Source organism: Hypomesus nipponensis, chromosome 21, assembly GCF_054491055.1.
Source record: "Hypomesus nipponensis isolate SF chromosome 21, ASM5449105v1, whole genome shotgun sequence".
NCBI lineage: Eukaryota > Metazoa > Chordata > Actinopteri > Osmeriformes > Osmeridae > Hypomesus > Hypomesus nipponensis.
Genome location: NC_140381.1, coordinates 2,422,080 through 2,431,971, shown reverse-complemented (window position 1 = coordinate 2,431,971; position 9,892 = coordinate 2,422,080). Strand labels below are relative to the sequence as shown.

General features: G+C 43.8%; 2 protein-coding genes across 3 annotated transcripts; both read left to right on the top strand.

Annotated features, from left to right (window-relative positions):
- Positions 1-189: 189 nt before the first annotated feature.
- Positions 190-8,563, top strand: LOC146237404 (NLR family CARD domain-containing protein 3-like). Of its 2 annotated transcripts, XR_014740590.1 has the most exons (10): positions 190-301; positions 1,429-1,642; positions 2,572-2,603; positions 2,905-3,067; positions 3,324-3,388; positions 3,504-3,528; positions 3,690-5,445; positions 5,612-6,387; positions 6,561-6,619; positions 6,853-8,563. XR_014740590.1 is itself a non-coding variant. In XM_084685479.1 (8 exons), the coding sequence occupies exons 2-8, from the start codon at positions 1,429-1,431 to the stop codon at positions 5,991-5,993; spliced, it is 2,637 nt and encodes an 878-aa protein (XP_084541605.1). In that variant the 5' UTR covers positions 190-301; the 3' UTR covers positions 5,994-6,546. The 2 variants fall into 2 exon arrangements, 1 of the variants encoding a protein (XP_084541605.1); XM_084685479.1 differs by lacking the exons at positions 6,561-6,619; positions 6,853-8,563 and having other exon boundaries at positions 5,612-6,546.
- LOC146237405 (tripartite motif-containing protein 14-like) lies at positions 6,348-7,418 on the top strand. The gene is made up of 2 exons (XM_084685920.1): positions 6,348-6,387; positions 6,853-7,418. The coding sequence occupies exons 1-2, from the start codon at positions 6,348-6,350 to the stop codon at positions 7,416-7,418; spliced, it is 606 nt and encodes a 201-aa protein (XP_084542046.1).
- Positions 8,564-9,892: the final 1,329 nt, after the last annotated feature.

Below are 9,892 nucleotides of genomic sequence, written 5' to 3'. Positions count from 1 at the left end.
GGTATTTTGAGATCTATTCGTCTCAAATCGCAACTTTTTTAGGGCTATTGAAACGCATGTAGTTGGTAGCAGAGCCATACTGGTTGGTAGAAGGGGAGGCGTAGTAGGTCACTCCCGAGCAGCAGGTGGCGGTGATGCATCTCGTACGCGTTGGCTCAATTTCCAAAAAGAGAGAAGAATACGTTTTCAGCGGGAAAAAACAAGAACGTTGTCAGAAGCTCCGGTACTGTCATAACACCGACGGAATAAGACCAAGAGGCTCCGGTGAAAGGTGATACTTTTCGGTCGTCCCGCTTTTAAGGTAATTAATTTTAAGGTGATTAGCTAGCGTTTTGGAAGAGTGTTTCTTAACTTGAAGCTAAAGCAAGGCCACGCAACTTGAAGAGCACTTACCTGAAGTCAGCTGGCAGCGCGACAGGTGCGGCGCCAGATAACTGTTAATGCAGGTGCGAAGGGGGTGCTAGGTCATTGACAGGGGGGGAACTACGCAATTCAATATATTATATATAAATACTATCTTGGCCGGAGTGGGACCCATTTTCAGCCCGGCAGTGTAATGGCCAAAGCCAGCCCATCCCCCACCAGGGGCTGAGCCATACGTTGAACAATCGGGGCTTAACCCGAACCAAGAACCTAGTCAAGGTTTTGATGCCAGGTGAAAACGGAACTTCACATGAATGCGCGCAGCCTAGCGCGCAGCCTAGCGCGCAGCCTCAATTTTTGGCATACATTTCTGTGCTAAATAGTTTTTTGAGCTGGACTCGTATTGTAATATTTTCTGGAAATTACAACCCAAATTTGTACTTGAAAGATTAAGGGCTTTTGAGAAAACATTTTTCCCACCCTTGCAGGAACCTAGATTTATAAAGTGACAGATCTTTATATTTTTACCTGGCTTTTTCAGTTCCTTCCTTGCATCTTTTCCCCATCTAGTTTATTATTTTTGCATCAGCTTAATCTTGCTAACTCCACAACAATAAATGATTGTTAAGGGTTGTCTCTGCGTATTCCGTTTGGGCCTGCTTATCAGTCACACAGTAACTTAACACATTGTTTTATTCGGTGTGTGAAAAAAAGCAGGCGATCTGCTGGACCAATTCATGAGCGGGCAGAGCGGCCCACCGTAAATTCTCCCGATTCTCCCGATGGCCACTCTGGGCCTGAATACTATTAATAAATGAGCAATATTTCTGGGGGTGCTATCTGGGTGCTTTGGTCTTTCTTGGGGGTGCTGAAGCACCTGCTAGCGCGGCCCATGCAGCGCGAACAGGTATCCTAGCAAGCTAACTTGACATCGTTTTGGGGCCTCCTTATGAGTAATTTGCCTACATTATTGTTATGCAAATTGAGGACTTTACATTCAGCCAAGCAAAATCTATCTGACTGACTAGACTGTGTTTAATATGAATCTCTTGTGTTTTTCACCAGATGTTAACAAAAAAGGACACTATAAAAAAGAAATTGAAGAGTCTGAGCAAGAAGACGCACAGGCGATTTCTGAGATTTCTACGGAAACATGACGGCTTCAAAAGAGTAACAGGGTTGTCGTCGGGAGCTTTAGCTTCCAAACTGGCAGATAAATACAATATCGAAGAAGTGTCTTCAATGATTAAGAAGGCAAAGCTTATGAAGAAACCGAGAAGTGAGTATTGAAACACGGAACAAACTTTTTTTCCTTTCGAAGATGGTGTTCGACAATTTTCCTGCTTTATTGGACAGTTTGAAGTGTGACAAGAAAGGCAGGGTGAAAGAGAGGGAAAGACGTGCAGCAAATGGCCGAGGCCAGATTCTAGTTGTAAGGCCTCAGCCTAAATGGTGCACGTTCTTACTGGTGAGCTACAAGGTGCTCTTAAAAATGTGGTATATTATTATAATATTTACTGTATTACATTATCCTAGTTTATTATATGGCAACGATGGTACGAGCTTTCTGATTGGCTAATGGGTAGTCATGCCAAACGCGTATTGCCCTCCTCAGCGGTCAATACGGCTCCATATTGCCCTCTGACGTCATCTTCAAAATGAGCGACGAGTCAGCTGCTGAGTTTTACTATCCAGATGATGCTGAAAAGATTTGTCATTGAAAGTGAGGATGAAGACTAGACTCTTTGAATCACTTGAGTCGTTATTTTGTGTTGAAATTAAAGCCATTTTAGCAGAACCATGTTGTCCGCTTTCTATCAAAAGTAATGAGTTGCTAGGTAACACATAAAACACAGCGTGAGAAGACTTGAGAGCTAGCTACAATTAGCCTAGACGTACCATTTATTTTCGTTTACAAAATGAAAAGCTAAAAATGCTACTTAATAATAAACTACTTACTAACCTCGACCGTTCGGTCATGCCGGGAAATATCAAACCTCGACTTTGCCGTATCAACCTCGCTATCGCTCGGTCGATAGCCTACGTTCCAGCCTCAGTTTGATATTTCCCGGCATGACCTCACTCTTGGTTAGTAAGTAGTTAATAATGTGATGATGTATTACATTTATGATATAATACTATAGTATAATGTATGACATTATTATATTATAGTAAAATGTGATGATGACGTTATGTTTAACTTAACAGGTACGAGAATTCTGGAGAGGAACGCGCAGCAGGTAATAGTGTCACGTTTACAAAACCTTCAATATATCACAAAACAGTTCGCAACAATGCCATTAAGATAGACGTATCTGTTTGTGCATCATGATAAGCTATAGTTGCAATTTGAAGATTTAATTTAGTATATTTAAGATAATTTGAGGAATTTCCTTTTAAAATGCTTCCAATTTGATGTGCTATAAAGCAAAATCACTCCATTGAATTTGATACAGCTCGGGTATTGACATTGATCCCCAAGCAGGCTGGAGTTAAAGACCTGTGTGTTGTTAATAATAATAATTCTTGCTTCTCTCTTAGACAATTAACTCCAGCGAGACAGCCTTGGCCACTTCTGCTGCCTGTGGAGTTTTGAACGGAGGCACCAGTAACGTTGCCCAGCCTGGTGCCTTGGTTTCCGCACCCAATGTCAGCAACAGTGTTGTTCACAGGGACATCAACTACGTCATTACGTATTCCTACTGTGAGGAATATTTGACATCCGTTTTATATTTCACTTTGCCAGTACCTGCTGATATTTCAAGAATAAAGTCTGTACAACTCACAATTCCCATTGATACCCCACTACTACTACAGTTGCTGGGGCTTTATTTAATGTACTTGTGTGTGTGTGTGTGTGTGTGTGTGTGTGTGTATTTCGTATTTTAGTTGGTTGGGTTATTAAATATGAAGTTACCTTAAAATTGAACATTGTTCTCTTTATATCTTTATAAATGCAGATCCAAATAACTTGATGAGCCAACGGCCTGAGTTGGGTAGATCCACTGGATACAACGATGAACAGGTAATGAATGTACTGACCGATCCTTCTGTTTGGTACAGACATGCTCCCTTCACGTTGATAGTTTTGTGTTCGCTTAACTATTCAACACCGTTCCTTTTACCCCATCTGTCTCCAGGTGTTGAGACGAAACGAGGAGGAAAGTGAGTGAAAACAACGCAGTATGATTTTGTTTAACTAATCATATGGCTCTTAGCGAGTCTCTAGTGATAAGTTATTGTGCTGGAAATACAGTTACAGTATCTTTTAGTGTGGCGTGTTTCTTTCATTGGACTGATATTTTCTCTCCTATCAATTTCGGAAGACGTCCGTCAATCAATTATCGAGATGATCAAATCTCGTGAGAAGATAACACACCAACATGTCCCCGAAGGAACGTGTCAATCGCAGAAATCGCTGCTTGAAAACTTCTACACAGAGCTCCATATCGTGTCTTCTGAGCAGTCCAGCATCAACAGCCAGCATGAGGTGTGGCAGGCGGAAACAGCTCACCTCATGGACCCCTCAGAAACCCGCGTTAAATACCATGACCTGTTTGAAGACCCAACAATAAAACGAGTGCTTACCAAGGGCATTGCAGGAATAGGGAAAACTGTGACTATAAAAATGTTTATCCTGGACTGGGCAAATGGGAAAATCAATATTGACATTGTGATCAGCCTCCCTTTCCGGAAACTTAATTTACTGTCGGATCCTGAACACAGCCTGCTCACCCTTCTTAAAGTCTTCCACCCTGGCATCAAAGATATGGCTCTCTTTAGCAGCCATACGTCTGTCCTCATCCTTGATGGTCTAGATGAAACCAAATTCCCTCTGGACTTTGAGAATAATGTCCTGATGTCTGACGTAACTGAGAAAAAACCAGTGGATGTGTTGCTGACAAACCTTCTCAGCGGTCATCTCCTCCCCAACACCCGGCTGTGGATAACAGCCCGACCGGAAGCTGCCAATAAACTCTGCAGACAGGATTTTCACATCGACCAGGTCAATGAGATCCGAGGGTTCAATGATGCTCAGAAAGACACTTATTTCAAGACGAAAATCAAAGACGGGGAAATTGCGAATAAAGTAATCGACGCTCTCAAATATTCGCCTAGCCTCTACATCATGTGTCCCGTTCCTGTGTTCAGTTGCATGTCCGCGATGGTGCTTCAGAATCTCTTTAGTGAGAAGACTAGACCATACGATATGCCTCCGCCTACGACCATTACCGACATGTATATCCATTACCTGATTGGTCAAACTCAAATCAGTTTCAGGAAGTACGAAAATCCACAGTTTGAGGATGAACAAGCAGTGATGAAACGGTACAGGGGCACCATTTTGAAACTGGGAAAGCTTGCGTATGACAACCTGATGCGTAGAAATGTCCTCTTCACAACGAAGGACATGAAGGACTGTGAGATATCACCCGACGATGCTGCCAAGTGCCCTGGTCTTTGCACAGAGTATTGTGACCTAAAACATGGTTTGTATGAGCGCAAAATATTTTCATTTGTGCATCTAAGCATCCAGGAATTCTTTGCTGCCCTATATGCATTTTATATATTTGCAAACAAGCAAGATTCAGAAAGTTCCCCCGTCAAAACAAAGAAGGGGAAGGACTTAAGGACTTTACTTGATTTCCTTAAAGAGGCTCTTGACCGTGCTTTGGAGAGCGAGAACGGACACCTGGACCTGTACCTTCGCTTCCTGTTCGGTATCTCCCATGACTCCAGCAGGAACCTCCTTCAAAGTATTCTTCCAAAAATGTCCAGCAGTGCAAAATGCCACAAGAAGCTGATTGGGTACATGAAGATCCTGAAGAGGAAAGGTCTGTCTCCAGAGCGTTGCATCAACCTGATCCATTGCCTGAACCAGTGTAAAGACCGGTCTGCTCTGGAACAGGTGACAAACTCCTGCTCCTCTGACAAACCACTGACTCCATTCCAGTGCACTGCTGTAGCTTACAAGCACATGGTGCTAAAGAAGTCAGAAGAGTTTGACTTCAGGAACCGGAAAACATCGGATGAAGGCTTTTACAGACTGGTTCCTGCCCTGCGTTCCAGTATCACAGCAAAGTAGGTGTCTGTAACTATAAGCCACAGGTGGTGATATATAAATACAGGCTAAACCAAGCAAGCATTTGTCATAGTCCTTCAGCCTGAATTGTTTAATATCCTCAATTTAACTTAGAACTGCCTGACAGTAAAATGTACTCCTGACTGTGAATCCTCTTCTTCACAGACTCTGCCTTTGCGAGGTCACACCACCAACAAGCGATCCCCACTTTATACCACCACTGTGTGCGACACTGGCTTTAGTCCTCCGGTCCGACCTGTCTCGTTTGACCACGCTGTTCCTCAGCCGCAACAACCTGGGAGGGGGCATGGGAGTTGGTCGTCTGTGTGATGGCCTGAAGCACCAGAACTGCAAGGTGGAAACCCTCGACCTCAGCTTCAACCGCCTTGGAACCCAAGACGTGAACGAGATCTGTGAACTGCTGACAATGCCGACTTCAAGACTTATGACCTTGGACCTCAGTAACAATGACCTTGGGGACCAGGGCATGGCCTTTCTCGCAGGTGCTCTCTGTCAGTCTGCCTGCAAGCTGCAGGTACTGAGGTAAGCTACAAGGGCCTAGTAAATGCACATTTAGTACTGGATTTATTCTCATTTTCAACTGTATAACACCAAACAAAATGAGTTTCGCAGTCCACATTGAGCATGTTTACCTTGTTTCAATGCTCATTTTCAATTAAATTAAAATGTAAGATTTTAACTAGCAGGAAAATAGATTACCCGGGCAGGGTAATCTATTATACCTAGGCAGGGTGTTGCTGTTACCTCACTCACCTTCATCTGCTATCGTCACTGTCAGGCTGTTGCGTCACCAAGGCAACCTCGTTTTTCAACATAATCCAGAAGTCGGGCTCTTTAGTTAGTCTAAAGCTGCTGGATCTGAGCTACAATCCTTTAGTCGATGTGGATCGTCGTGTTGTCCAAGATTTCTTGGAGCTTGGGTGAGTTGTGCCCGACATGATCAAACAGGTGTAATGAATGGTACCCATCAGTCAGAAGATCAGATTATCATTATTATTGTTATAGACGTATGAATATAATTGTGACATCATTGCAATTGACATGAGTGTTTTGTTTGTTCATTCACCGATGAACGACGTTTTTGTGTGTGCAGGATTGAAGTCAATGTTGATCATAGAGAAGATGGCAGAAACAAACCAGGACTGGACAAATGTAAGTCATTGGCTAGTCGATCATTCTAATAAAATGTTGATTAACACGACACAGGTTAACTTAAGCTGTCAACTAAATGTATTTATGCAAGCAAAGTAAAAACTTCTTAAGTCTGTTTATTTGGATTTAATCCAAAACGTGCGTAGGGAATTTGAACCTGCGACTCCTTTATCTACAGTCAAATGCTCTAACCACTAAGCTGTTCCCGCCCCTTGTCTCTGACCGTATTACAGACGCGTGCGACCTCACACTCGACGTCCGCACGGCAAACCGTTTCCTCTCCGTGTCCGAGGGCGGCAGGAAGGTGACGAGGCTGAGGAGGCCGTCGGACACCTCTGCCTCTCCAGGGACGTTCGATGCGTGCACACAGGTTTTGTCCCAGGAGAAGCTCCGCCTTTGCCATTACATAGAGTTGACCTGTGAGCACGAGGCATATGTGGGAGTGGCCTATGACAAGATCCCTAGGAAGGGGGTGGGGCCAGACGTCGGACTAGGTTGCAACGCAGATTCTTGGATCCTGTACGTTTATAAAGATGAATGCTACGCGCTGCACAATAACCATAGAGTTAGCCTGTGTCCCCCCGCGGTCGAGGGGACCTGCTCGTTCCGGGTTGGTGTGTACCTTGACTGGCCCGCCGGGGTCCTGTGTTTCTATCGCAACATTGGTGGCATGTGGACTCCGCTGTATGCGTTCCACGCCACGTTCTCCGACCCGCTGCACCTGGCCTTGAGACTGGATTCTCCAAAGGCGGCTGTGGAACTGTCTGCACCGCCCCAACCCAAGTGTGAGGCTAACTGAATCATGGTCATGCATCGCATGTGACGTTGTACTGCTAAGCAGACACGCTTCTCCAAAGCGCCATACAAATAGTGTGTGTACTATGTCATACATGCGTGTAGTACAGTAAACAGTTGTGACTAACTGTCTATGGTTGTTAGAGCCAGGGAATTTATTTTACAAGACAGTTTAACAATATCATCACAAACTCAGTCAGATCATAAAACTACTGAAATGACTGATCCCTTGTGATGTCATAATGACCCAAAGGTTCACAACAACCCATTGTTGTGCTGCGACAACTTTACCCCATACAAACAAAAACTAATAAAAAGCATTGTCTTTTAAGAACAATTATTAAACAATGCATTTTTGTAAAGCTCTCTCTTGGAAGTCACTTTTGATAAAAGCGTCTGCTAAATGAATAAATGTAATTAAAATGTTCTGCTTTGTGCAGTGATTTCAGCTAGTGGCTAGTTTGGGTACTACATTATTGAAACAGATTTACTGTAGGCCGCAAGGTGAACCACAAAGTCTTTTAGAAAATGTCCTGCTCCACAGTGCACTGCAGAAACACAGGAACATCTGCCTGTCTCACTGGCACTTTTGCAGCCGCAGTGTATCACATGCAAAACACTGTCAGGGGACGAATATCTGGTCAGGTGACGTGCAGGGTCCCATCCTCTATTTGACAACCATATCCATCCATGTTGACAAAAAGCAGCTACCTTATTGGTGTAAAACGATCACGTGTCGAACCTAGCCACCAAAATCCTATTAAACTCGGAAGAAACTAGTTCTGCATGAAACATAGATGCATCGACAATCGTCTGTTTGTTTTTTTTGGTAGCTTAGCACGACTCGTTCTTTTTTATGAGCTAAAGATTGTGTAGATGCCAGACAGGGGCGGGATGAAATGATAACAGGGTTCACCTTACGGCCTATAAAACACTAGAAAAAAATACAATGGTTAACATTCCAAATGTTTGTAAAGAAACTGATTTCATATGCCTGTTAATTTGTAATAAATTATATAATTGTCACATCTTTCTGTCTTTCACCATTTGTAAAACTTGTGTTATTATCTAAGCACACAGACGTCTTGTGAGAGAATGTTGAAATCACAAATCAATAACTTCAAGGACCTTGACCCATTCACCATGTGAGATTGTGGATGTGTAGGACAGTGTGTAAGAGAGACAGAGAGTAAGTGGTGTGTGCGTGGGTGTGGAGAGGTGCTGGCTGTACTTGAAGAATCAATATCAAAAAGAGACATTTCTCTAAATGGACTTTACTGGAACATACCCAGTCAATAAATCCTGCCATGTCAAGAAACAATACATGCCCCATTAACTGTTGGGAAAGTTCACACTGGTACTCATGGTCACAAAAGATCCATGTTGTATCATTTGCTATCAGAATGTTGACTCAATGCAGGAGTGGGGTGTGGCCAGTGACCATGGTGATGGAGAGATCAAAAGAGAGATACAAAGTGATGGATTAAGTTTGAAGTGTGTAAACGTACAATATTTCTTAACAGTTATGGTGATTGTTATGCAATTGGACAACCCCACCACCACCACCTCTTCACTCACACAAAACATCCCTGTTTTACCTGAATTGTTTAAGCACACGTCACTCGCTCTCCATGGAGACGGGTGCATATAAAGGTGTGTGAGAACTCAGGTGTGTTCCAGAACACTGGGAAGACTGACAGGTGAGACCTCTCCTCTCAGACACCAGAACACTGGAAAGACTGACAGGTGAGACCTCTCCTCTCAGACACCAGAACACTGGGAAGACTGACAGGTGAGACCTCTCCTCTCAGACATCAGAACACTGGAAAGACTGACAGGTGAGACCTCTCCTCTCAGACATCAGAACACATTAGGAAGACTGACAGGTGAGACCTCTCCTCTCAGACACCAGAACACTGGGAAGACTGACAGGTGAGACCTCTCCTCTCAGACACCAGAACACTGGGAAGACTGACAGGTGAGACCTCTCCTCTCAGACCCTCAATGCTGCTCTGTGTCGGTTCTTGTCATGTATTATGAACATCTTCAAGTTGTCATGACTTCAGTCAGAGTCTGGGATGTGTGTGATTGATTGTAATTCATCCCTGCTACAAGGTAGGTTTGTGCAACTGATTGATGTTTCTTACAATCGTATCGTGCCTCTTGATGGTTGAAGTTAGGGTTATTGAACCTGAAGTTAGGGTTATCGAACCTGAAGTTAGGGTTATCGAACCTGAAGTTAGGGTTATCGAACCTGAAGTTAGGGCTATCGAACCTAAAGTTAGGGTTATAGAACCCTAAAGTTACGGTTATCGTTAAGCTACTGACCTGAGCTCCTCCAGTTCCTCCTGTTCCTCCTCCTGTCCCTCCTCCTGTCCCTCCTGTTCCTCCTCCATATGAACCAGCATCGTTAGGGGTCAAAGGTCCCTCCCACGTTATGACTGTGCTACCCTGGGTGGCCAATAGGGGCAGCAGGGT

Excerpts from the sequence above, each read along its gene's own strand:
- LOC146237404 (XM_084685479.1), top strand. The coding sequence starts at position 1,429 with ATGTTAACAAAAAAGGACACTATAAAAAAGAAATTGAAGAGTCTGAGC. Across the intron at positions 1,643-2,571 it reads GCTTATGAAGAAACCGAGAA|GTACGAGAATTCTGGAGAGG; the intron begins GTGAGTATTGAA and ends TTAACTTAACAG. Across the intron at positions 3,529-3,689 it reads GAGACGAAACGAGGAGGAAA|ACGTCCGTCAATCAATTATC; the intron begins GTGAGTGAAAAC and ends CAATTTCGGAAG.
- LOC146237405 (XM_084685920.1), top strand. The coding sequence starts at position 6,348 with ATGTGGATCGTCGTGTTGTCCAAGATTTCTTGGAGCTTGG. Across the intron at positions 6,388-6,852 it reads CAAGATTTCTTGGAGCTTGG|ACGCGTGCGACCTCACACTC; the intron begins GTGAGTTGTGCC and ends ACCGTATTACAG.